General features: G+C 53.7%; 9 protein-coding genes across 9 annotated transcripts; 5 read left to right on the top strand and 4 right to left on the bottom strand.

Moving 5' to 3' along the window:
- Positions 1–361: 361 nt before the first annotated feature.
- Positions 362–2,126, top strand: EsH8_IV_000840 (coatomer subunit delta; the record flags this gene model as incomplete). The annotated part of the gene is made up of 5 exons (XM_083265730.1): positions 362–364; positions 422–865; positions 922–1,124; positions 1,174–1,981; positions 2,037–2,126. 5 exons carry the CDS (start codon positions 362–364, stop codon positions 2,124–2,126), a joined length of 1,548 nt encoding a protein of 515 aa, XP_083124625.1.
- Positions 2,127–2,801: 675 nt separating this feature from the next.
- EsH8_IV_000839 (anaphase-promoting complex, cyclosome, subunit 4-domain-containing protein) lies at positions 2,802–5,644 on the top strand (the record flags this gene model as incomplete). The annotated part of the gene is made up of 8 exons (XM_083265729.1): positions 2,802–3,033; positions 3,085–3,412; positions 3,463–4,048; positions 4,102–4,812; positions 4,866–4,923; positions 4,976–5,125; positions 5,190–5,456; positions 5,526–5,644. The coding sequence occupies 8 exons, from the start codon at positions 2,802–2,804 to the stop codon at positions 5,642–5,644; spliced, it is 2,451 nt and encodes an 816-aa protein (XP_083124624.1).
- A 202-nt stretch (positions 5,645–5,846) lies between these two features.
- Positions 5,847–7,183, bottom strand: EsH8_IV_000838 (Gtr1/RagA G protein conserved region-domain-containing protein; the record flags this gene model as incomplete). Its single annotated transcript, XM_083265728.1, has 3 exons — positions 5,847–6,705; positions 6,777–6,878; positions 6,942–7,183. The coding sequence occupies 3 exons, from the start codon at positions 7,181–7,183 to the stop codon at positions 5,847–5,849; spliced, it is 1,203 nt and encodes a 400-aa protein (XP_083124623.1).
- A 2,061-nt stretch (positions 7,184–9,244) lies between these two features.
- Positions 9,245–10,514, bottom strand: EsH8_IV_000837 (Tautomerase/MIF superfamily; the record flags this gene model as incomplete). The annotated part of the gene is made up of 3 exons (XM_083265727.1): positions 9,245–9,607; positions 9,663–10,058; positions 10,113–10,514. The coding sequence occupies 3 exons, from the start codon at positions 10,512–10,514 to the stop codon at positions 9,245–9,247; spliced, it is 1,161 nt and encodes a 386-aa protein (XP_083124622.1).
- A 2,883-nt stretch (positions 10,515–13,397) lies between these two features.
- On the bottom strand, positions 13,398–14,171 carry EsH8_IV_000836 (uncharacterized protein; the record flags this gene model as incomplete). The annotated part of the gene is made up of 2 exons (XM_083265726.1): positions 13,398–13,781; positions 13,842–14,171. The coding sequence occupies 2 exons, from the start codon at positions 14,169–14,171 to the stop codon at positions 13,398–13,400; spliced, it is 714 nt and encodes a 237-aa protein (XP_083124621.1).
- Positions 14,172–17,626: 3,455 nt separating this feature from the next.
- Positions 17,627–18,630, top strand: EsH8_IV_000835 (2EXR domain-containing protein; the record flags this gene model as incomplete). Its single annotated transcript, XM_083265725.1, has 2 exons — positions 17,627–17,716; positions 17,788–18,630. The coding sequence occupies 2 exons, from the start codon at positions 17,627–17,629 to the stop codon at positions 18,628–18,630; spliced, it is 933 nt and encodes a 310-aa protein (XP_083124620.1).
- An 892-nt stretch (positions 18,631–19,522) lies between these two features.
- EsH8_IV_000834 (chloride channel) lies at positions 19,523–22,447 on the bottom strand (the record flags this gene model as incomplete). The annotated part of the gene is made up of 6 exons (XM_083265724.1): positions 19,523–20,833; positions 20,881–21,066; positions 21,115–21,206; positions 21,257–21,371; positions 21,429–21,581; positions 21,632–22,447. The coding sequence occupies 6 exons, from the start codon at positions 22,445–22,447 to the stop codon at positions 19,523–19,525; spliced, it is 2,673 nt and encodes an 890-aa protein (XP_083124619.1).
- A 565-nt stretch (positions 22,448–23,012) lies between these two features.
- EsH8_IV_000833 (uncharacterized protein) lies at positions 23,013–23,965 on the top strand (the record flags this gene model as incomplete). Its single annotated transcript, XM_083265723.1, has 2 exons — positions 23,013–23,434; positions 23,488–23,965. 2 exons carry the CDS (start codon positions 23,013–23,015, stop codon positions 23,963–23,965), a joined length of 900 nt encoding a protein of 299 aa, XP_083124618.1.
- A 250-nt stretch (positions 23,966–24,215) lies between these two features.
- Positions 24,216–25,055, top strand: EsH8_IV_000832 (uncharacterized protein; the record flags this gene model as incomplete). The annotated part of the gene is made up of 1 exon (XM_083265722.1): positions 24,216–25,055. The coding sequence occupies one exon, from the start codon at positions 24,216–24,218 to the stop codon at positions 25,053–25,055; it is 840 nt and encodes a 279-aa protein (XP_083124617.1).
- Positions 25,056–26,002: the final 947 nt, after the last annotated feature.

The raw sequence follows: 26,002 nt of genomic DNA, 5'->3' as shown, positions 1-26,002 counted from the left end.
AGAAAGTAGAACAAAGAGTCAAAAGATTCCGATGTGAGGTCAAGCAGGGCAAATGAGGTGGAGTTGGTCAAGGCGCGTGGGAATTTAAAAAAGGCCCAGGTGCCACCCCTCTGCATTCCGTAAGCGCAGTAAGACGCGCTTTCTGGAGGTAGCTTCGACCTTGCCTCTTTAGGACTAGATTGAACCGCTGTACGTAAGGTCGACGTGGCCCGTGCACTGGCCAGATTCACACATTCGGACCTCAATATTCAAGCTCCCTATGTGGTCCCGTCCCTCCTTTGGCCTGTGACCTTGAATCGAGTTGCGACAGCCTGTCTACATCACCAATTCGCCCTACAACTGTCACAACACTCCGTCCAAAATGGTGAGATGGCTAATGCTACTCGTGGCTCTTGCGAAGGCAAGATGCTGACTTGAACAGGTCGTCCTTGCAGCGTCGATTTGCACCCGAGGCGGGAAAGCTGTCCTCTCCCGCCAGTTCAGGGAGATGCCACGATCCCGCATCGAAGCCCTTCTTGCGTCCTTCCCGAAGCTTGCCGACAGCGGCACCCAGCACACGACCGTCGAGCAAGATAATGTGCGCTTCGTTTACCAACCGCTGGACGAGCTTTACATGGTGCTCATCACCAACCGTCAATCCAACATCCTCCAAGACATCGATTCCCTGCACCTGTTCGCGCAGGTGGTGACCAGCACATGCAAGAGTCTCGACGAGAGAGAGATTCTGAAGAATGCGTACGAACTACTCAGCGCCTTCGACGAGCTGGTAACTCTCGGCTACCGCGAGAACTTGACCATCAGCCAGATCAAGACCTTCCTCGAGATGGAGAGTCACGAGGAGCGGATCCAGGAGATCATCGCAAGAGTCCGTAACTCCGAATTATGGCATTTTCGGACACTGCATGCTGATACCTTTCACAGAACAAGGAACTGGAGGCGACAGAAGAGCGCAAGCGAAAGGCAAAGCAGCTGGAGATGCAACGCAAGGAGACGGCTCGAGCCGGCCGCGTGGGTGGTGGAATGCCCAGAACACCCGTATACCCGACCTACACTCCTCCTACTCGCCCGACCACGACGGATACATACGACTCGTACGAAGCTGAGAAGAACAAGACGTTCAACAAGTGAGTGGCTAAACCTAGCGCGGTGGTGACCAGCGGCTAATCAGGTCAGGTTGAACGCTCCCAAGGGCAAGGGTATGCAATTGGGCAAGAAGTCCAAGACTACTGACATGTTTGAACGTGTTCGGGGCGAGATGGGAGCGGAAGTGGACGACACACCTCTCATTACGCCGTCCCCTGCCCACGTTTCCGAGCCTGCGGCAGAGCCTCGTGTCTCTTCAAACCTCGACCACGACGCCATTCACGTCGTAGTCAACGAGGCAATCAGTGCCAAGCTGTCGAGAGAGGGAGCTCTGAACTCCCTCGCGATAAGTGGTGATCTTAACCTTCGTATTTCCGATCCTAGCTTGACCAAGGTCAAGTTGAACCTGACGGCCAACCCATCTCATGGCGCCCAGTTCCGGACGCACCCCAACGTCGACAAGAACCTGTTTAACAGCTCTAAGGTTATTCAGATGAGCAACACTGCCCGTGGCTTCCCCATTAATCAGTCAGTTGGCGTTCTGCGCTGGAGAGCAACGGCCAAAGCAGACGACACCAGCGCTTGCCCCATCACTTTTACTGTCTGGATCAACAAGGATGCAGACAAGTACAACATGACGGTCGAGTACGAACTGACGGGTGGTGACACGCTGAAGGATGTCAGCGTAATTATCCCGTACCAGTCCAGCGAACCGGTCGTGTCGAGCTTCGACGCTTCATACGAGGTCTCTGGCGACTCTCTGGAATGGAACATTGGCACGGTCTCAGAAGACAACCCGAGCGGGTCGTTTGAGTTCGAGGCTGAGACCGACGATGAGAACGACTTCTTCCCTATGACGGTTAGGTTCTCAAAGACGACTCCCTTCGTGGATGTTGATGTAAGTTATGGCTCAGCAAATTTGTGGATGACACAGCCGCTAATGCAAGTACTAGGTCATCACCGTATCGTTGATTGAAGAAGACGAAGAAGTGACTTTCTCCAAGGAGATCAAGTCCAACGCAGACAATTTCTTGATTGAATAGAAAATGAGATGGCTACTTTAAATGAATGCGAAGTGGTCAGGGGTTGCAAAAGTTGGGCGCGAACCCAGGAGTTTCCGAGCAGCGGGTTTGACTTGCAACGTTTGGGAAAAGGCCATAATGTTTGGCTGCATGAAATGAAACGTATCTTAGAGAGAATTCAGGACGCGAAAGCTCCTAAGAAAAGAAGATGGTTACTGACATGTTGACATTGTTCATGCAAATACGTTGAATGCACCGGGCTTTCCGCTGGCGGGACTGGCCATCAGCGAGCGTCATCCTGTGCACTACAAACAACCCCTGAGCTGGCAGAGGGGCCTACGTCGGTGTTGGATGCTGTGGATGGGGTCCCTTGACCCCATTTTCTTAGTTGCGTTACGCACTAACCCACTGAGAGAAAGGTCACTGGCCAAGGTTCCCACAAAACATGAACCTGAGAATGTACCTCAGGTACCTCACATTAGGAAGAAGTGAAAGCCGTGATTAGAAAAACAGCAGGCGACATCAAGCACTTGCATGAAGCTGGTTGACCAAAGCGCACAATTTTTCTGGAAGAAATCCGGCCGCGCATTTAACATTCCCCTCATCTCGTCAAACGGCTTCCCGAACGGGGGCCAGCAATGGTCTCTTGAACAGGCACCAATCTCCCGCCATTACGAATAACTAAGTGTTTTCGCAATGACTGAAACCACACAACTCCGGCCCTTCAGCGAAACCAGGTTTGACCACCGCGTTGCCGACGGATTTCCCTGTAGCAACCCAACGGTTGATCTCTCGGTCAGCTGGGACGCATCAGGGAAGAATCTCCTGATATACCGGCCCAGAGAACAGGTCGTGTCGAAAATCCACCAGTTCGCGAAGCCTGGTCAGCAGGCCCCAGAACCACAAGCTGTAAGATGGAAGCCGGACGGTGGGTATATATCCTCAAAGCCATAATATCGAAGTATTGACTCGGAGACAGGTCAGTTCCTCGCTGTAGGCTGGAGCGATGGTTATGTGAGGCTGATGGGCCTGGAAAACAACAAGGCCGCTCATCATATCCGCGTCTGCGGAGATGCCGCAACCGCACCCAACATCACTCACATCGGTTGGTCGCGTAACACAGTGGGCAAGCTTAAATTCAATAACCAAAAGACACCGACTCAGCCATGGCAAAAGCTCATGTCTGAGGAGCTGGAATTGCAAGGTAGTCCAGCTCCATTGGATCTTCCTCGAGAACTCACATTCTTGGAGGTTGACTCGGCATTGCCTAAGATCAGTCCTCTTCCCAGTTCGAGTGCGGGTGCAGGGTGCGTTTTTTCTATCCATTTCCTGGATCATTCTCTAAATATGACTGCAGCGAGGATGGTTTGGTCTTCACGTTACGGACAGGCATCGAATATCTTTTCCAGCCCTTCAACGCCGAGGACAGCGACCAAGTCTTTGTGATGGTCGTCGGTACGAGTGACGGCCGCATTCATCTTAGTATTTATGACTCGTTTGTTATTGGCGATTTTCGGTATACCCTCCCGAGCTCCATGTACAGGCCCGGTGTGTTACAGCTAGTTCGACACGCCTCGCATCCAGAGGTTTCCACACATTCTCTTCTGCTGAGGTCTTCGACCGACGATGACGAAGCTGTATATCTGGTCCCCATGGACCTGCCTTTCATCCCCTCGTCACCCATCAACATATCTCTCTTGGCATCAAAGCTTACCACGTTGCAAAAGCTGCTGCGTTACGTGAAACAGACACAACTGCACATGCAAGTGGAATACAAAAACACGAGAGAGTTGCCCTCTAGGTTTCTACGTAGTGTCGAGGGAGACCTGGAGCAGATGACCAGTGGACCGACAAACATTGTCCAGGGTCTATTCCATACAGTTGTCACTGGCCACGCATACGAACCTATCCGGGAGTGGCTGGTTGACAATCTAGCAGAGCGTGTAGGTACTCAGTGGCGGCTCCAATGCCTCTAAGGCTAACAACATCTATACAGGGCCACAAGCGATGGGACAAAGCTGTAGTCTCTGGACTCGAAAACCTACGCGGTCTGATTCATGAAAATCTGTTGCCGGCACTGGAAAGATGCGCCATCATTCTTAGTCGTCTCCGAGGCTTGGCCCAGTTTTACGACTCACGCGACGATATCGGCTTCTCTGTGGCCCAAGTCACACGCGCTATGGACATTGTCTCCTGCCTCAAATTGGTCGGCCACAAGATTCTCCTCAATGTAATGGACGAACTTGACCTCTTTAACGCTTTCTCGACATGGACGCGGTTTCAGATCGACCGTCTCGCCGCGTCGAGCTCGGCTACTGATGAACTGACCGAAAAAGAGGCCACCATGGAGAATAGCAAGGTTCTTGTTTATATCCAAAGGTTTTTGATGGAGAGCCCCATGGCCATCTTTCTGGACGAGGTGTCCAAGGACGACTACTCGGCGGACTGGGAGCGAGCGGAAAGTGGAAAATCCATGCTGGATGAGCTAGATACGCAGCTCAGACGGCAAGAAGAGGGACAGGCTTACTTGAAGGCCTTTCCAAATGTGGGTTTTCTCGTCGACTACCTCGACGCTCGTGCGAATGGTGTATTTAAGGACATTGCCGAGGCACAGAAGAGAAGCGTTCGCTTTGGCCAACCGACGAAGATCGCGCTCAGTCGCAAGATTTCCAGAATGGACTCTACGATGTGCTCGGCAAAGAAAAAGGTTCGTTCGACAATGGGGCAAATAGCAGGGTGGCTCGCTAACGTTACATACAGGAAGACATCGACGGGCTGGCCTTTACTGCCGTTGCCCAAGAGGGCAGTGACCAAGAATGTAAGTCATTTATCGCGAAGGGCAGCTGCGGCCTAAACTAATGGATTTGCAGTCTACCTCTTCCGTACATCCATTCCTGTTATGAACGGAATCAGCAGCAACGTCACCACAACCGTCGCCGCCTTGTCCGTGGACGATGGCAAAATTCTCGAGCTCAAGTTCCTGAACAGTAGTAAACTGATTTTGCTCGTGAGCAATCGAGGTACTTGGAACCCAACATTCTACAAGCCCGCAATCGCCAAGTACTCTACTGATCAATCTCTCAGACAAGTCATTCAGCATAATCGCGGTCCCAGTCCAATCCCCTAACATCACCTACTCCCCCTATCAGGAGGGTAACTTGCCTGTCCCAACGGCCCTGTCTAAGCAGCTCGAGGGCGAATATACTACATGCGCACTTCCCGAAGATCCGGCCTTTACTCCGGTGCGGATGGACATCCAGGACGCTACCAACGCCCGCGGTGAAGTCCCCGCCCGCGTGTGCCTCCTCGGCTCCAACCGGACCACGTACAGGGTCTTCAATATCAGCCCCGGTCCCATAGACTCCCAACCGGCGACACCAGCACGGAAAGATTAGGAGACGCCCGTACCCCTGTCACCAGGCAACATGTTCAGGGTGCCGCCGAGGCGCTTCACGCCGCGCAGCAAGAAGCGCATGGGTGTGCCGGCGTTTCGCGGGTTGGAATCGTCGACGCTAGATGAGCTGTCCAACATGCCCTAAAGGCTCCTCTTCCAGGGAAAGGCTAAGTAGATACTCAAAGGTCATTGGGGTCTGAAACAAATAAATAAAGCACTTTGATATCACTCTGGAAACAAAAGTATTGTACAACATGAGCCAAACACCCCCGTTTTCTTATAGCCCGATACCTGCTTTTCCCCGCACGACTCTCATTTGCTTCATGAGCTCACACGCTCGGGGCCGCTCACTTCCTCGATTTCGTAATCTCGAAAAACTCGGTGACGCCCTGCACGACGGCCTCGACGTTCATGTTGACGAGCGGCATGCGGTCGTACGAGTCCTCCTTCATGATGGCCACGAGCGCGAGGTAGCGGTCCACCTCGCGCAGCATGATGGGCCGCTGCGAGTCGTGCAGAACCATGCAGCTCTCGGCCCAGTTGCACGCAACCTGGTCCTCGACCTTGGCGTTCCACGGCTCGGCCTCGAGCCGCTTGCGCTGGCCCTCGGAGCGCGGCCACGAGCCATACACCTCGGTGATGTCGATGATGACGTCAATGTAGTCAGAACAGATCTCGTACGACGCCATGTCAGCCGTCGCCGAGTCGGTCGCAATGTAGATCTTGGAGAGCACGTCAAAAAGGTACGCCTTTTCAAAGCGACAGGTGCGGCAGAGATTGGTGAGCATAGCTTCCAAGGTTCCCAACTGGGGAATGAGCTTCTGGATGACCTTGGAAAAGGCTTCGAAGATGGAGTGATTGTAGATGGAGGTCAGGTGAAAGGTGACGGGGGCGTTCTCGAAGCCGTGGTCCGACAGCTCATCCTGGATGCGAATGGTAATGTCGCGCTGGATATCGAGCTTGTAGTCGTCCGAGAGGCCGTCGACCTTGTGGATAAAGACCTCGATGTTGATATTCGGATAGAAGCGCTGGAGGTTGAGAACGGTGGCGTTGAGGCGGGCAACGGCCTCGAGATAGTCATCCTGCGCATCAATGACCCAGATCAGGGCGCCGATCTCGCCAAAAATGGCGTCCATGTCGAAGTTTGGGTTCTCAAAGAAGTCGATCTGACCCGGGAAGTCCCAGACTTGGTAGTCCATGAAAGATCTAGAGATTGGTTCAGTATGGTAGCTTCTCTTGTATGCTCGAGAGTGGGCGGCAATGGGATCAGATCTTACGCCATGGAGTCTTTCTGGATGCGAGCCGTCGACTCAAGGAACAACGTCTCATTTGGTGGGAGTTTATGGAAGACGACGCTCGATATTGAAGATTTGCCGCTCCTGTTTGACACAGTCAACACGCAACTCACATGGCATGGCGAAACAGGGTCTGTTTTTGCTTACCTTCTTTGGCCCATCAAGAGAAGCCTGGGCTTCCCCTTCGCCGGAGGCCCTGGAGGGAACTCCACCGGCTGGTTCGCATCTTTTGCCGGGACTCCTTGACTCTGATTATAGACACGCTGGAGCGTTAGCCTTGCTTGACTTTGATAACCGTTTGCTCGCAAAGATTCCTCGCGCATAAGAAAATCTATACCGTCGACCGCTTGGGACAGCACAGCATCGATAGAGCAGGATGATGGGTCCATCTTGGAATATTGGAATAGTGTTTCACGGACGCCTGGGGTTTTCTCTTATCCTAGTCCTTCGGGATAGTGGAGGAACCTCGAGTCTTGGGGACGGGCGAACGAGATGTGGTCCCGCCGAGCCTCCTGCCACGCTGAAGACCTTTCTTTGTTTTCTGGTGTCTCGGGATGATCGATGCCACAGGCCAAAAGCACCTCGATGTTTGCACGGGTCCCCAGACAGGTAGACAAGTCTCAAACCCGAGAATGGCCTGTGACAGGATCAGAGGCAGCCAGTATCAACAAATGCTGACGAGTCCCAAACACAACTTTTCCGTTGCCGACATCGCCCATAAGAAGTCGAGCGTAGATCCCACAGTTGCCGGGAGACAGCTGCCTTGACATGGCTCAGTCGAATACGACTACCCGCAATGGACACGCGCAGTTGAGATCCTACACGATAGTCGCGCGTCTTCGTAAAAGAAAACGGAGGATTGGGGACAACTGGGAGAAAAGGTACCCCCAGCCCCTAGATGACTCGACGCGAAAGCCTTCCCGCGCGCCGGCGGTGGCATGAGGTAAATCTGCCTGATCTTACCGTCGCACAACGCCGCATCATCCATGACACCGTGGCTTAGCCTCCCGCTTCATCTGACGAGGAAGTGACTCGACTTCCCGTCAGACGAAATACCCGGCGAACTCTGGACCAGCGGTTGGGGTGACGCAAAATGCCGGCGCACCAAGCTGACTGTCTCCGCGTGGTTCGAGCCGTATAAGAAATACGGCGTGTTTTGTTCGACGAGACGGGGGCATGATTACTCAGGCTGCGAGGGCCGGCCAGGCTTGGGCTGAGGCTCAGCACCGTCTTATACAGACAGTTGGTCTTTCCAAGGCGACCCTCTCGGACAAGGGTGCGAGCGAAAAGCAGTGGGATGGAAAGGACGCAGCGGGTTGATGATAGACAGTGGTATCACAACAATAAGAAACTCGGCATGTATCTCACCTCCATATTCTGTGCACGTCGTTATCACTCGTCCTCGGAAAGCCTCTCTCTTTCTTTGGGTTGGAAAAGGGAGCAATGTTCACCGCGGCGCTGCAAGAAGGCACCTCCAAGGTCCGTAACTGGCCACCTCAGTCGGCGGCAGCAGTGAGTGGCTACTGGAACACACCCCGATTCTGGTCCAAGATGCGGAAGAAGAAAAAAAAAGCCGCTGGTTGGCGCTAGGTGTTGCGGGCGCCTTTAAATTTCTGCCAGCACCTATAAGTCAGTTGAAGCAAGAGGATATCGTCGTTCGAGGACCGGTTGCCGGGCTGATGCGATCTAATTTATCACCGTGTTGATGTCGAGTCGCACTATATTGCAGTGGAGCGGGAGGGCGGGAGAGGTGTGAAGCAAGTGGCAGGTGAGCACGGGGAGGGATGACGATGCAGCAGCGGCGATAAGATAACAAGTCGTCCGCCTTAGCTCTTGGTGCAGCTTGCTCCCACGGGCGACTGCAGCTCTGGATGCCCCATTTAATTAAGCGAAATCACAACCGTGCACCTCCTTCTCATCCGCCATCTCCAAGTTTACTCGAATAGGGGCTTGTTCCGTCGCCTTACTTCGTGATGACTGGGTTTCTGTCATGAACTCGTTGGGTATTCTCAGAATAGAACCATCGCCATCCATGGACTCCAACAGCCGACGTCAAGTCCTATACACACACACACACACACACACAAAGGTTCCTGCAGCTAGCTTCGAACCAAAGCCCTTGAGATTTTGGTCAGACGCTACCTAGTGAATGCCAGCGTGATGATGAAGCGAGGTTGATTGAGAAAGACTACATATCTGTCTTGCCCCCGACCACACCTCCAAGTATTAGGTAGTATAAATACCATTACAAATTGGTGCCCCTAGATTATAACCCGAGGCCGCCGCCTGCCTGCGCAGGCTGCCATGCAGAACTCCATCCTCCTTTTCAGTGATGCAGTGCTCCGTTGCTTCCGGCCTCTCGGGTTTTCAATCTACCCACTGCTCCAACCCAAAAATTAGCCTAATACAAAAGAAACAATAGATTTGATGGTTGTGTATCCCATCACTGTCTATGTGGACACAGCCGTGCTCTTGGAGGAGCGTGAGAAGAGTGACGAAACGAAGCTGCTCTTGCGTTTCACCTTGGTCTTCTTGGGAGGGGCCAGATTGGTGTTGGTGGGAGCCTTCTCAACTTCCTTGACTGGTGCACCAACCTTCTCTTCAGGGGCCGTGTCAGTAGTGTTGGGCGCGTGAACCTCGGGGATACCGGGGACGGCGGGCGCATCCGTTGCGCTATGCGGAGGGGTAAGTTCTTGAGGAGGGGGCATCATGACCGAGTCCTTCCGTCCAGGAGCAACAGAGTCTCTCCTGAAATCAAAGACGGAGCCCTTCCTGCCTCCCACAATGGACCCGTGTCGGAGAGCTGCAATGGACTGCGAGACTGTCAGCACCACTCGTATGTTCCTCGTTGTGTTTTTGGTTTCTTACCTTGGCGCCCATACTCTTGCGATTGCGGGCACGGCGTTCAGCAATAGTCTCCTCCTCTTCACCGGTCACATCCTTGATATGAGCCGCAGTGGTTTTGCCGTTGACAGCCATGTTCTCTGCGGGTACCTCAACGAACTTGACGTATCCACGAACGGGCGAAACACCGAGGGCTTCTTGAAGGTGCTTCTGGAGCAAAGCCGTGTTCCTCTTGTTCTTAGTCACGCCAACCTCGACGGGCAAAGCGTGGATCGACATCGTGTACGCCGGCTCAAAAGTGCCCCCAAAAAGCATGCAGGCACCGTGCTGCAAGTTCACCACGATTGAGGACACCGGTCGCTGATATCTAACAGAGAGCTGATACGAAAAGTCCGTGATGAAGCTGAATTCGTCGTTGACCTGCACGCGAAGTTAGTCATAGTAGGCGGGTGTCGCCGGGAAGTTCAGTCGTACAATAACGTTGGTGCGCAGTTCAGCCATCACGATAGCCTCGCTATATACGCGGTCCTTGAGAACATTCGACTCTCTGTCACCCTGAAAGGCCTCTTCATAGTAAGAGCTTCGGCGCTTGGCCAAATCGGCTTGCGTCTTGGACCTCCTATTGTTGCGAACATCACCGGGAAGGGAATGCACAACATCTCTCGTCATCATGTCATCCCCTTCGACGATGGGGGCCGGGGCCGTAGAGGGACGCCGATTCATTTTTCGTTCGGCAAAGGATAGACCACCAGCTGTTGAGAGACGTTTGCTTTCCGGAGTGACGGGTGTACTGGTGGTGACGACCTTTTCGTTGTTCGTGCTGGGGGTACTGGACTCCTGCGGGGGAGAAGAGGGCGGGGAGACTCGGTCGGCCATATCTGTGACGGTCTGCGAGGGCCAAAGCTCAAGATAATAGTACGAAGGCGGTGTTGGCAGTGCTAGGAATTTGCCAATGTATCAAACGTGATTGCTTGAGAGCGGCGTCTTACTAGCAGCGGCCGTGTCAGTCTCGCACCCGCCCAGTAGCCCCGTTAGCTTGCTACATACCGAAAAAGCACCAACCAGAATAGTCAAGCGATGCCAAGTTGACTCGGGAGCTGTTGACTAGAGTCCTTGATCTTGGCGTTATGTGCTCAGTTGTCAAGCACGCAGATGTGTAGATAAGTCGTGCGTTTGATGCACGGAGTTCCTCGTACTCGGGGCGTTTAGGGCTGGCAACAGAAGCCGCAAGGAAGGTTGATGCAAAGGTCCCGTGTCAAAGATGCCAACTTGCCGATCTTTCAGATGCGACAACAAGGAAACGCCCGGTGAGATGGTAAGTTCCTGGGCCTAGACAGTAAACAAACAGCTGGACGAACGGAAAGAAATCAGATGCGACTGTTTGGTGATTTGGGGGGACTATTATATGAGGCGAAGATGGCTGCCGCGAGCTGCTGGTTGCCGGTCGAGCTAAGAGGACTGTGCGAGTCGTTGGGTCGGAATCGATGCAGAGACTGATGGCCACCCAAAAACGTGAGATAATGGTTGAAAACGGAAACAGCCAAGGCCTGGTGCGCACACTGCGTCTTTCTTCGCGCTTGACGAGCCCGGTTTCAATGCAAGACAGGCAGATCTGAACGAACGGAAAGAGGAAAGACGGAGAAAGGAATCGGCCTGGGCTGGACTAGACTGGACGAAGCACCCCCATGTCCGATTGCCTCGCCTTGCGTTTCTACCTTGAGTAACTTGCGTCGGCTTGAGGAAAGTAGCGTGCCGTAACCCATCTCGCCAGGTAACCAAGGTAGAAGAATCAGGACTTTCCCCTCGGCTTCATTGACCCAGCGACCTCCTCTGAATTCATGGCCGCGTTACCTAGTCGTCTGAGCCCGAGCCATTCTGGGCCTGTTGCCAGAGCCGTCCTATGTTTATTGCGATCTTGGGGGCCACCTCATGCGGCACACAGCATGTTCATACCTCGCCTTTCTCTTCACCGTTCCCATTGCGATCTTGAATTAAACTGGCTCGTCGTCTGCGACAAGAGAAATTAGCAGGGATTCCGTAAGGCCCGTGGCCTTCCCGTCGCCAGAGCCAAGGTAGCATAGGCTGTGTGGCATGATCAAGGACAGTCGAACAGTCGAGAATCCGGACGGCAGTGTCCATGTCCCTAAGGCATCTCTGGAACGCAGGACAGCCCGATCCGGTCTACCGTAATGTGTGAAGTCTTAGTAGAGAGCGAAGGAAAGCCAAACGGCACGCCGCAGCCAGCTACTCGGTCAGCCGCATGGTGGACAGTGTGGCATCCCGGGTGACGCTGACAGGACAGCATTAATTGCTGGTTTCGCGTGGATTGCGGAGACCATTTGGCTTCTCTTAGGCTCTTGCTCTTCCGGCTTGTCTGGATACTGACCGTCCTGTACCATCCTCTCCGTCTGATTGCCCCGTCCTGTCAAGAATGAGGAGGGCCCAGAAACGAAGAAGTCAAGACACTGGAGACGGGTGTGGATTGGCAGCCGACCAGGAGTCGTCCAGTCAGCGACGGAGTGGGCAAAGATTGGACGGAATGTAGGTGTTTCCGGAGAGTCAGAGACACACGGCAATAACTGGGTCACAAGCTGCAAAGCTTCAATGTCCCACCACACCTGGCCGAGACCGAAAGCTGTGAGGTGGAGGACGTCCTCTGGTGGTACCTTGGCTACTACGGTGACAAGGCAAGGTGAGCATTTTGAGGTAAGGTGGAGTACGTATCGGAGGAGTAACGAGGTGGGCCCGCTACCGAAGTTGGGCGGAACTCAGGTCCAGTCAAGGGCCAAAGCGGTGTTCATCCCTTTCAAGCAAGCAAACGCATGTGCTGGTGAACCAATCATTCCGCGACAGCCTGTGTGGCCTGCTTGAACAGCGTGACCCGTGGCGGGTCACAGGTATTCCCTGTGGTCCTCAAAGCCCGTGCGTACACTACTGTACTCAGTGGGTCGAGGGCGTTCCACTGAAATCTGACTGGGGAGGGGGGTCCTTTCGAAATAGCTTATCCCAAGGGCCCTGTCCTCCCAGAAAGTCTACAAGTGAGCGCCTTATACTAACTAGCTCCCGGCCAGATCAGCGACGAACTTCAAAGTTTGGCGACCCGAGGATCTTAGGCAGCCTTTTACACAAGGAGCGAACAGCTAGCCCACTAACACGCATATGCCACTTCTTCCAGTTTTGCTCAAGCCCGGACCAACAGCAAGCTATTCTCTCTCTACGAACAGCTAATGGAATGGGGCCAATTGCAGCCAATATGCCGACAGAGCCGGGGCCACAGTCCATCTTCCACATCGAGACCCTTCTTTCGCAAACGGCCATGATCGAGAACAGGTTGCCTCTAAACCGACTTCTCCCCATCTCCACTTGCGTCAATAGAAACTCGGGTGGCGACCTGTAATACCCCTGTTACTTTGTTGACTCTTTGCAGTGACCGAATGCGGCCTCAATCTGGGTTTTTGTGAATCAGTCAAAAAGTTGTTCAAGGACGAAACCTAGATCAATTTCTAGATCGGTAATAGCAATATTTCTGACAGTCCCACCCGCCCTTCAGGCATGCGGCGTAAACCGTCCAGAAGAAGTACGGACACCTGTACATATGTCACGCAGCTGACTCCCAGCTACTCGGATCTTACACGCTTTAACCCCCAATTCCATCAGAACAAAACGTCCGCTTCCGGCGTCGCCCCTTTGATTAAACCCAGACAATCGACACAGACAAAGTGGCAAAGTCTCCTCTCCTGCAGATTCAGGCTGCTTATCTCAGTGATGTCCCCCTTCGATGTCACGGACTGACGAAGGGACAGGACTCCCAGATTTGCGTTGTGCCTCCACCACCCTGCTGATGCGGCTAACGTTCCTCTCGAGAACCATCTGGTATGCGCCGGCTCCCAAGACTATGGCCTCGATCGGGACCAGCAGGATAGACAAGTAGAGACCGGCTCGGCTTTGCTTGCAAAGCGTACCGAAATGCGGCCGCGACATCATGGCCACCTCAGACCAGCGGCAGCTCCAGCTTTGGAGAGTATCGACAGTTGTCGATGCGTTGATGCTGTAGAAGAAAGACATGGCAACTATTGAAGCCAACAGTCCGATGGAAGGAGCCGCCACTGTAACTGAGCTGTGGATGATACTCTGGCCACGGAGCTGTTCGGTATTAGCCCCCAATCCAACCCTGTCTACGCCTCAGGTGATGGTCTAACTCACAGATTGGACTCGGCTGAAGAGTAGAGAAACTAGGTTGGCGACGACGACGATGGAGCTTCCAACAACCAGAGCCACTGTCGGCCGCAGGTCGAAGGCATCCGGCCACAGAGGAAGCAAGTAGTTGGCAGGAACATGGGTGGCATCGTAAACCGCAAGAGCGTCTGCCGATACGCCGAGGATGGTGATGCCTGCAAGGAGAGCCAAGGCGGTCAGGCTGACCCTCGCGGCATCGACACTCCTGAGTACGTGTGTCTGAGGTGGCAAGCGGACATCCTCAGAATCGATCTCAAAGTCCGAGGTTTGTGAAATATTCTTGGGCTCGGAAGACATGGCGTCGAAGGGATAAGTAAGGCTGGCTTCCTTGCAAACCAGATTACGGGTATAAGCGAAAATGACTAAAATTGAAGAACAACCTTTGGCAAAGAAAAAGACGTAGGAAAGAAAACAAAAGAAGGGAGTTAGTGCTTTGGATTCTTGCTTCACAAACTTACGAAAAGGGGACTCTAGGGCGTACAAATACAACGTCCAAGAATCAAATACGCGCCGACTGCCGTCCTTAGGCGCGGCACGTAATCTTGCCAATGTCCGGGGGAAAATAGCCCGGACCAAAATTATCGCAGCGAGCGTTGCGCCGATGCAAGATGCCCGCGCTTGCGGCATCTCGGAGCCCTGAAGTTGGGGATCATCGAGGCCCTGGCCAGCTATCCGGCTTCAGATTGGCTAGTCGCCCGCAGATGCCGGTCCCTTCTGTGGTCATCCCCAGCGCTTAGAGGCGGGAAGGTCAACAACAGGGCCAATGGGAGATTGCGGATACCCATAAGTAAAACTGAGCTTAAACGCTTATTCGCCGGCTGGGATTTTGTCATAATCGTGGTTGCTGCAAGTCAATTATAGAATTTAGCAACATTTCTCACTTGCCGCCGTCAAAAGCGACCCGGGGAATAATAAGCTCACGTCAAGCGGGACGTGTGGGGATGGGTAGACAACCCCTGGCGACACGACTGAACAACGGGTAGCTCCAGTTTGACGAGCATATCGGTATCTTGCTTACATAAACCTACACACCTGCAGCTGGTAGCCAGTCGTGCCAGGTGTTGGGGTTTCTCACATATTACTTCCCACCATCTTCGAGGCAGCTGTCGCCAACGCCGACAAAAAAAGAAATTTGCAGACTCGTATCTGCATAGAGTTTGCAGATTTTTCTGCTGCGTTCATTGAAAACTGTGCAATTGGCTTCTTCTGGTAACCGAGGCTGGGCTGTCTGTGGCCTTCGAACAGCAGTTGCGACATGTACGGACACGGATATTGCGGACGTACGGGCACGGAAAGCCAACGAAAACTAGATGAGTTCGTGATGGCCACTGAGATGCTGTCCGCCATGCTCGTTCCTGAGGGCTGGACAGTCCATCCCCACGAGTATGTCTCACGTTTTGAACTGCGACATGCATCACGCATTGAGCCAATGACGCCTTTACTTTCCCAGAAGGTCGTCAATGATTCCACATCATCAGGGGGGTCAGGTCCAATACCCAATGGTCAGGTAAGCCAGGCACTGGATGTGGTGGTCAAACTGATGCCAGGGTTGTCAGGGCTGCCAGGATCATTAGCACCTAGCACCTAGGCCCTGTCATATCGAAAAGTGATCACAACCAACAGACCCCGATAGCGTTGTGCCAGTCAGCCAGCAGAGTATTTACACGGCCTGCCTGCGGGTTTGCCACAGTCAAACAAAAGCCTTGCGGTTACCAGCCTCATCTTCCAATATTAACCATGCAAAACGCCCACGTCCATGAGTCTAGTGTCAGCACGGCTGCTGGCGTTCATGTGAACTAGAAACACTGGCGTCCGTCGTCCGTCGGTTAGGCCCGAAGATTGGTATGCCAATGTCTAGCTGATTGCACATTAACGGAGGAAGCTGCATCGGAGCCTGAAAAGCCGATGCCAGCTCGTCCAAGAGCACTTAGGGCACTTCACCCAACCCGCGTCTGCCTTACGGACGACGAACAGGTGTGAGGATCACCAGAGAAAGCGGTAGGCTGGCTTTGTGGACCTCAACATCCGCAAGCTGTGGAATGTCAATCGTGCGATGCCCAGCCTTCCAGCATATCGAAGGTTAACCATGGTTTCCAAGGGGCCAAAACTGCTGACACCAAGCCCCAGCTAGCTAGCTACCTCAGTAGGCATGGGCCAGCGTTCGGAGTTCGGCAGCTACTGACTGCGGGGTTGATACTTCGGCCACCGAGTCACAACAACTGACAGGTCCGATTCGTCTACTCGAGGTCTCACGGTGGCGCCATGGGGAAACGCTGCCGGCACGTATCCAAGTCCACCACTGGGGGTTGAATATCCCAGACGTTCCAACTGAGTCCATTGGAGCCATCAGGATGCAGCTCAGCCGGGCACACTTTTCATTCATGTTCTGCAGGACGGGCGGGATATCGCGCTGCGTTCGGCGCAGAGGGAGATTTTCTCCTTGAAGGTTCCTTTTGAAAATCGCATCTAATACATCAACGCTGCATGTCTGGTAAGTACGTACTCCGATTCAGCTGAGATTGCCAACAGCCAAGCCAGGGATACGACGCAGAGAGTCACCCACATCCCATGGTTCATTAGAGAGCTATGGCTCACACACAGACAGCAGCATAAGCAGACTGCAGCAGCCTCCGAGACATCCCCTGTCCCGACCCCTGACCCCTGGTTCAGCCCAACCGGCTGGAACCAACCACGCGCGCATCACCCGTCTTTGCATCTGGAGGATCTGCGGACCACCTTTAGTTACGGCCGGGCCGAGTTTGCAGATTCCCTTCTTTCGATAGCTAAGAAAACTTGGAAATTGGTAATCGGCAGCCTGGCCACCTGGCACAGTTTCAAGCATGCCCTCTATGGCCACCCGTAACTAATTCACATGTGTCTGAATGGGCCTGGCCCGCCCATTACATTTCGCACCGCTTTGGCTCCCCATTCGGCACTCCCGCAGACCTGCGCGCCCTTTGACTCGAACCCGGGCAGGCCTTGGCAGCTCCGCGTTTTCTTGCCTATTCGAGCCTTTCTTTCATTCAGATCACTAAACAGCCAGTGTTAAATGGGAATCCCGACCACCATTGGCGCAGCCATGGAGGACCGTTGCTGCAGTATGAGCCAGGAGTCCCGAAGTCATGCCTCGCAACGACCGACAAAACCTTTGCAACTCTGTTGTGCATACGAATACTGGCCACCCCTTGGGTCAGCCCCGCCCTGGAGCTCTTCCTCCCGCCCAGTGTCGTGTCCCCGAGGGGGCCCCTAACTTGATGTGGAAAAAGGACTGTCTGAATCCTGCGAAGATGGCCCCCTTGTCGCCCCGACCCAAGGCATCGGGTTCTGAGCCGCCACACTTTCTTCCCTGATACAAACATGCGTCTGACTAGGGGGTGTGCGGTCGTCAAGTCGTCACGGTCCACGACCTTCTTGGTATGCAGATAACTTTTACGGCCCCGATGGCCTGGTTATGGGAGGACAGCCGGGGCTGGGTATTTGTCAAGGAAGTCTAATGATGTCTCGGGCCGTCTTGGGTCCTGCGGGACGCATGTTGACAGGCATATCCTTTGTGGTCGTTTGCCTGGGATGGGGCTGCTAGCCGGGGCGTTGCGGCGTCGCGGCGATATATTAACCACTCACGCTTGCCACCTCTTCTGACATCCGTCATCGTGTCCCGCACTGCTCCAACAACACAACTCTGTCACGGGCTCTCCCCCCAATTACCGACTTGACGTCGCAGCAATCAGTCTTGCGCCTCAATCGCATGGATCATGTCACCCATCACGACAACGCCCGCACCGAGTACACGAACGGACGGCAGCCCCGCGCAAGCGAGTCTCCCGCAGCTCTTGGACTGCTTCGTACGTTTAGCTCCGTCGATCTCCCGTATAGCCTATCACACGTCCAGTCTCGTTGACCGAAGCCATCACAGCATTGCTTCCCCAGGCTACCCGTAGAGCTCCGCCTCAAGATCTGGAACTTCCACCTCCCGCCGCCCCGAGTCGTCCCCATCAGATGCGGCGCAAAGTCACTATCGTTCGCCTCCCATGCCTCCCACGCCCAGTTTCCACGGCCGTCGACCAGCGGGTGCACCTCCTGCGCTGCCATCCCCGTCAACCTCCACGTCTGTCATGAATCCCGCCGCGAGGCCCTAAGCTCCTATCAACTCAGCTTCGGCATGACGCGCAATCCGGGCCAGATCTTCTTCGACAAGCGCCGCGACGTCCTATACTTCGGCGCCCGCGACGGCTACATAGCCTCCGAAGCGCAGTTTCTTACCGTTATGGCTCTCTGCGACCCCGAAGACCTCGCCGAGGTGCGCCATCTCGCCATCAATGACTCCCTCTTCTGGGTCGACAGCATGTACCAGTCCATGAGCGCTGCGAACCTGACGGTCGAGGTCCTCAAGCAAATCCGCGCGCGCATGCCAAGGCTGGAACGCCTTGTCTTCGTACCCCGCGACGAGAATCCGGTCTACGACGACCAGTTCGAGCTTGTGCCGGCGAACCCTCACGGAATGCTCGAGCAGCGGATGGCGAGGCAGATGGAGGCGGCCATGAAGGCCGTTTGTGACATCTTCCCAGGCTGGAATCCGCCGCGGTGGTGTATCATGGCTCTGGGGACGAGGCAGCCTGGGACACAGCATATGATAGACCTATTGGCCTCGATGCCGAGTTCCTCCGACTGCGACGTCCAGTGCTCTTCGTACGGCGAGGTATCGGCCACAGCGTACACCTCTTGCAAATCCAGCGTGGAATTCTTTCCGCGCGCGTAGGCGTCAACACAACACAAAAGGCTGGCAAGATTGCATTTAAAGATACCCTGGGAAATTGGATTTTTATTATTGTTTTTTTGGCGTTTGGACCATATGGGAAATCAGGATATTTGCGGTCGGCGGCGAGCATTTACGAGCCATATGGTGGTCTATGTACATCAATGAACCAAAAGCGTGTTTGGTTTCTCTGGACCTGGGCTTCCCTACAAGTTTTGCATGTCTCCTCGGCGTGCATGATATCCCATCGCCTCGTAAAGCACTGCTTCCAATGTTTCACTTGATCGACTCCTGCAGCAGTGATCGGGGTACCTGCACCAAAGCTTGATCGGGTTAGTTGTGTTTCTTGGGAGAAGTGGCCACGAAAGAGCAGTAGACAGCGTGGCATCTGGAAATTTCAACGAGGGGGGGTTGCTTGTCTCTGATCGTCTCCATAATATTCACGAACCGAGTGGCTGAGGCGGACATCCGGGGCCATGGAGGCAAGCCCAACCAGGCCGAGATGGGTTTGTATATTGGCAAAGCATCATATCTTGACGTGTATTGGCCGTGACGACGCTTTTCCGTGTGGCGTGCATTCCGACACCCGACAACAGCATTGGCAACGGCACTCGCCACGGCGAGGACCTCGTCATTCAGGGATATCGCACGAGGCAGGGCTTGCAGCTTGTTCTTCACCCATTGCTGCTTTGCAGAGTACAGAGAGCAGCCCCTGGTCTATATACCTTGGGAATTGCCTAGCCGAAGTATCTTGGTTGCAACATGGGTTGCCCACATCCCCACACGGTCTTGTGCCAGAGACTAAAAGGGGGAAGCAAACTTGGCCATCGACGTCGTAACAAGTTTGCATTCATGTCTAAGTAAATCATACATTGTCCTGAGATTGTGCTCTAGCTTATAAGATCGGTTCCCGGTCGTCTGCCGGACTGATCCCTTCCTCGTGCCTGTCGCCCCTCAACAGGCCCCTCTGCTCGCCACCATCATCCTCTCTTGTGATGCCAGTTTCGACGCCCATGTCTCTAGGCAGGCCGCTGGTCCGGCGTGTTTCCTCGGCACCGTTGAGAACGTACCAAACATCCTTCTTGGTCAAAAGCCCTTGCAAAGCACCGCGGTCACTGAATAAGACGTATCGCAAGCCGAGCTTCTGGAAATAGCTCACAGCCAGGTGTAGGTTGGAGCGTGAGGGCATCGTGATCGGAGTCTGGTCCATCCACGGCCGAAGGTCGAGTGTTGTGCGGGGATCCGCAAGAGGCTGATGAGAGAAGAAGGCCTCTGTCTCGGGAGGAAGAGACCGTGGTGGTTGCAAGCACATTTGCAAGTTGTAAGTGAGTTCTGCTCGTGAAATATACCCCAGCAATATAGCATCGCGGGGATCTGAGATAACCGGGAAGCCCCTGTAAGGGTGCGTATCGAGGATGTTCTTGAGGCTGGCGATAGTGTGGCCCGTTGCCGTGATCACAACGAGATCCTCAATGCGGGTCATGATTTGCGAAGCGGGGATATCAGGTATGACCATCTCCTCGCTGTTGTCCAAGAAGGGATACTCGTTGAAGTGAATCCAGGCTTCATAGATGCCCCGCCGAGAGAATGCATCTCCCACCCATTTGGATATCATGACGGCAATCATTATGGGCAGAACATAAGTCAAAGCTCCAGTCAGCTCAAACATGATGACGACGATCGAGACGGTCATCCGAGTAACTCCGGCAAGAGTGGCCGCCGCGCCAATAATGGCATACGTCCCGGGCGTCACACAGGGGATATCTGGTTCACAAGAGGCAAAGGGGAAGAACGTAGGGTGATTCGTAACCCAGATCTCCATGATAATCCCCACTGCTCGGCCAGTCAAGGCGCCAATTGCCATTGAAGGAAGAATGATGCCAGCAGGAAGCTGGAGGCCGAAGGTGATGGTGGCCAGGAAGAAGCCAAGTATAGCCCCGAAGATCAACAAGATGATAGTCGGTGCCGATGCGGCCCCCGTCTTACAGAGACCAATCTGGTCGTCAACGTATTTGGAACATTCGACGAACAGGTTCGACACAAGCTCCGAGGTTTGGAACTTCATGTAGGAGTTGGGGTAGTTAATAAGTGCCGTCAGAAGAGCAACCGCAGCGACCTGAGCAATGGGTCCTGGTAGCCACGTCGTATTCTTCTTCCATCGAGCAACGGCCATGTTGGCTTTGATAAAAAGGCCGCCGTAGATTCCCTATCATATCGTAAGTGGAGTCCTCAAAGTAGAGGCAGGCAACCTACACCTAGTATACCGAGTAGAATGAAGGGGATAAGCTCAAACCCATGCCAACTGGTGCTGAATTTGACTTGGTACATGACAAGCTGGCCTGTTCTGAAGGGGTCAAATGTTTGGAGGACTACGGCTGCAGTCATGGCGCACACAAAGCTTTGCCACATGGTTTTATCAGGAAAGTAGTAGGAGAGTTGCTAGGCGCCGGTTAGCCTAAGATGGGAAGACAAGCCGGTTTTACAAACCTCAAGACTGAACAAAACACCTCCAATGGGCGAGCCAAAAGCAACCGAGATGCCGGAGGCAGCAGCAGCAGATAATACTTCTCTCTTTCGGGCTATTGCCATGTTAGCAAGACGCACCGCTCGCTGTGTGAGATGGACTCACCCTCATTGTCATTAATGTTCTTAAAGAGCTTGATGAACAGGTTGGCGCAGCAGCAAGCAACGTGGACCAGAGGGCCTTCTTTACCCAGCCACATACCGGAACCCACAGCAAGACACTAGGGTAGTTAGTCGATGCAATGTAATCAAGTACTGAGGGCCACCGCACAACGTACCAAACCCAGCGACTTTGTAATCAGAGTCCAGCTGCCGAGAAATCTTCGAATAATGAACCCGCCCAACACTGTCTTAATCTCGGGTATACCGCTGTGCTTGGCATACATTCCATACTCCTTGACCAGCGTAGCCGCTGCCGAAGCCAAGATGACCTAAGGAAGGGTTAGAGCAGAACGGTGAGCAGTGATAGCATCAGACTTGCCGAGAAGATGAGAAAGAAGAAGTATTCGATGAACCATTTGCCGCCAGCCGAAGATATTCCCAGCGCCTTAGCCCAGGGAGTCCACCCAGCGCATTTCGACATTTCAGAATAACCCCAGCAACAGAAGCCTTTGTTCAGATAAAAAGCGCCTCCTTCCGGACCACTTGAGCAGTAGCCTGTCTTCAGGTCGCCAAGCCAATCGGTCGTGATATCAATCCCAGCAGCCACGGTCCCAACAGCCATACCAGTCAGAATCAAAATGACCCAGACCTCACTGGCATCCAGTAGCTGTTTAAATAAACCAAGCAAGCCATGTGCGCTCGAGTATAGGACGCGCAGGCGCTGACGCTCCTTGGTGTATTCGAAGATCCAGTCGATGGCCGTCAAATCCTCGTATCCTACTCTTCTGCCTGGTCCCTCGACGTACCAGTCCAATGGTGCGCCATCTTTTGTTCCTTGATCTGCAGCGCCATGGCCGCCCGCTCTTCGAGGAGATCGGTGTGGATCTTGGGTCGGTGTTCGCGCTCGCGGCGAGGCGTGGGGGGAGGCGGTGCCAGATCGCGAGCCGGTAAGGGCGGAGAGGAAGCGACCTGGCGCAGAGAGCACGCTTTGCTTCTGTTTGCGCTTGAATGAGAGTGGCTCGTCCAAGTCTTCGCGAATGGGATCTTCGGCGAGGATATCGGCGACGTCTTCGTCTTCGCTCCAGAAGTCCAGCTCGTCTCGGTCGGCGGGGTTGCTGTTGTTGCTACTGCCGGCGTTATTTAGCGGGCGCGATGAGGACGATGCGGACGAATCATTGTGTACAGGACCGGCCATGGTGCGAATCTGACGACATTGAATCCCAGTGTCCTCAGATTATGACCATCATGTTGTCGTTCTCCTGAGTTGACGTGAACGGTAAACCTTACACTCCAAGCCGCATACCTGCTCGGTGACAAGCCGCATGTGGCTGACTCGATATGTAAGCTCGGATCACAGTGCGGCCCTTCTACGGCGAATGTGACGGCTGTGGGAAGTAGCCAAGAGGAGCGCTTGCAGGGGTATTGATGGAGCGCACCTGATAGTGGGGTCCTGCCACGATCTGGGTCGCTCTACGCGGGGCATTTTTTTCATCACAAGAGCGTCATTCGTCTAGTCGGGGCCTCTCACAGTATTCTTTGAGTTGTAGCAAGTTGCGACTGTTGCAGTTACTACTAAGCAATCACCTAACTTTGAGGCAATGTTATTGTAAGCCTATGGAAGTTGCAGACACTTACGTCAAGGTTCTCAATCCGGACAACACGAAGACTCGACTTACACACCGTTTTACTTACCCATCACTTTCGGTTGGACCAATACAGACATAACAAATAGCTGGAACGTCCTTAAGTCTCCGTGAATCATGGAGAGAAATGCAGCATCGGGATCCGCCGGTCCTCAAGCGGCTCCCCAAGCCCCCGGCCCGACGCAGGCGACCCAGCAAACAGCATCACTTGATCAGATTCAGAGCATGTTGAAAGCAAAAGACGACACCTCGAGATTTGTCGGCTTGGCGCTTTTGAAAAGTGTACTCGACAGCTCTGAGGAGCTCCGCCATGATGCTGAGACCGTCTCTGGTCTCTGGGAGTCGATCTCCCCCAAGTTCCTCGACCGACTGGTGAGGACAGGGTCTTCCGCCCAGTCTGCCCAAAAGGACGCAAAAAACATGCTAGATCTGGCAGTTTCCGTGGTTCACACGTTCACTTCGTTACTGCCGGATCAGGCCAAAAGAGAAAAGAGGCTCGTTGGGAGATTGCCTCTTCTAGTCACCAGCTTGCTGCAAAGGTACGCCAAACAGGACCACTTAGAGGGTGGTGTATGCTGACACAAATCAATAGCTCTGGCGAGACGTCTATACTTATTGTACAGACAATACTCGCTCTCGTTGCTTTTCCAGAAGGAGCCAAGGCGTTTTCTGAGATCGAGGACGTCAGTCCGTTGGTTGAAGTTGCACCGAGCAACCCTTCAGTTCTCGAGGTTTTTACCTTTGCCTGGATCAACTGCATGGATCTAGGAGAAGACAGAACAATACTGGAGGCAAAAATAGACGGGACTATCCAGGCCCTCGTTTCGTCTTTCACCGGGACGGACGGTGTCACCCTGCTCGAATTTCTCGGCAAATTCCTCCGGAATTCAGATCCCAAGGTAATTATTCCCTCAAGGCGATACAGACAGCTGACTTACACTCGAATAGGTCCTACCATCAAATCCGAAATGGATCAACCCAGTTGTCGCCTTTATAAAGAGGCTCCTCGCCAGCAAGCCTACACCAGAAGCCAGAAATGCTTACACCATTGCGGCTGCATCCTTACTTGAGGTATACCCTGGGGAGGCGCCAAAGCTTCTGTTCACCAGTGATGTGAAGGATGACACGCCATTCTCTTACCTCTTCATTACCCTTCTCCTCACAGATATACGGGTGACACTTCCACGGCTTCTCGAACTCCTTAACGATTCCACATACCCTTCAATCGCACAAAGGTTAGGATCGGCATTTGACGTCGCAACGCACTTTGTTGGGTACCTTGTACGGAGCCTTGACGACGAGCAATCATCGGTAGCCAACATGGTAATGCCCCCAGACTTCCTGCTAAAGCTCCGCCGGACAGTTTCGGAAGCCATGTCATTAAATATTGAGTTCCTACGAGACAGGTGGGACGCATCCGTGGCAGGAGCCTTTGGGCTGCACCCAGATGCACGCACCAAGGAGACGGACACGTCCATAGGCAAGAGGCTTACAATTTCTTGGGAATCCAAAAAGAACGCCGTTCATGAGGACCCCCTTATCCTGGCAGCTGTCAGGGCCCTGGCCATCTGGCTTCGCGAGGACGACAACGACCTCCTAAGGAAAGAAGCGGCGGGGCTGACAGATATGCTCATTGACCTCTACAAATCGAGTTCTCCAGCAGGACTCGACTTCCGCTCCCCGGTTCTGGTGGGTTTGGAGGGCATTCTTGTCGAAAAGGCGGGGTTGGAAGAGTTCTCCACACATAATGGTTGGGAGGCTCTGACCAAAGACCTCTTGACTATTTTGCAACGCATATCGAAGGTAGACGACGAGAACGAGGCCACACGCGGTATTGAGATAGTCCGAATCCTGCTTCCCATTGTAGAGAGCGAAGAGACCGGTTCGAAAGAGGGCTGGATGGCTTTCGTCACTGCAGTGGCAGCTTGGGATGCCCCTGAAGCCGAGCAACCGTTGCTTGTTCAAGAGGCTCAAATTGCGGTTCTCCAGCTCACAACGGCTCTGCTCGTCGGTGCGACCGAGGGCATGAAGAGGCGCTATGTTCACTCTACCAGTGCCATCCTCGGCATAGCTGCGCGGTTGCAGAAGCATGTGGATGTTGATCACCCGTTGAGAGAGGCTTTGGACGATGTACTGGAGACTTTGAGCGGGTACCGCTAACTGAAGGACAATTACAGCTCATGCTAGTTCGACTGTCTCTGTTTCTGCAGAAAATAAAAAAGTTACACTCTATTGCGTACTGCTGAATTTGACAAACTCGATGAACCCCCTTTTGACCGGATCTGTTTTCTCTCCACTTAGCAGATGGTCACTCCGCATCACCGGTCACGTCAGGTTGGTTTCGTATGCACTCAGTTCATCTGGCTGCGTTGGCAGGCCAATAGCAGACGAAGGAGCAGACGGCGAAGTTACCGCCGCGGCGCACAAAAGCGGACGGCAGGTTAACAGCAAACCCGTGTTCCGTCGCTGGACCTCTCCCACACGAAAAAGTTATCAGACAAGCCACTACAAGCCATGCATAGTCGCGCCGTATCGTTGATTTCTTGAACGCGCCTCTCGTCCTCCCGGCCCTGGATTCCATGCCAGAGCTGTTCGGTCGCCCACCGCCTAGAACCACCGCCCGCCCCCATTCGCCGCGAACATGCCCGGACATTAGGCCCCCCGAGAGAAGCACGGCGGTTAAAAAGATGTCTCAAGCTGAAGGTATAGCACGGAGTCGAAGGAAGGGGTAGGTTTTATCCCGGCTCCCCCCCCCCTCCCCCCCCAAAAAAAACGGCAGCGAGAGAGATGAAGAGTTGAACCTCCTTGCCTGACCTATCATCGCCAGATTACGTGTTGAGTCTTACGCGTCGAAACACCAAAAAGGGACACGGAGAGGAGAGCCCTGTTTATGTGTAAAGGGCGTGAACGGAAGGATTTGCTTACATTAGGAGCATCGCCGCTGCGGTGTACAGAATCGCTTCGCTCTACCGATCTCTATATGCCAAGGCCAGTTAGGTCGTGCTCAGAGGGCTTCGAAAACACGATTATCTGAAGAATGAGACCTTGACAGCCATTGATGCCGGAGGTCTACCGACCACAACGCTCCCTGGTACAGTCACTCTCAA

This window comes from Colletotrichum jinshuiense, chromosome 4 (genome assembly GCF_051148585.1).
Source record: "Colletotrichum jinshuiense chromosome 4, complete sequence".
Taxonomy (NCBI): domain Eukaryota; kingdom Fungi; phylum Ascomycota; class Sordariomycetes; order Glomerellales; family Glomerellaceae; genus Colletotrichum; species Colletotrichum jinshuiense.
This window is presented reverse-complemented; position numbering and strand designations above follow the sequence as displayed.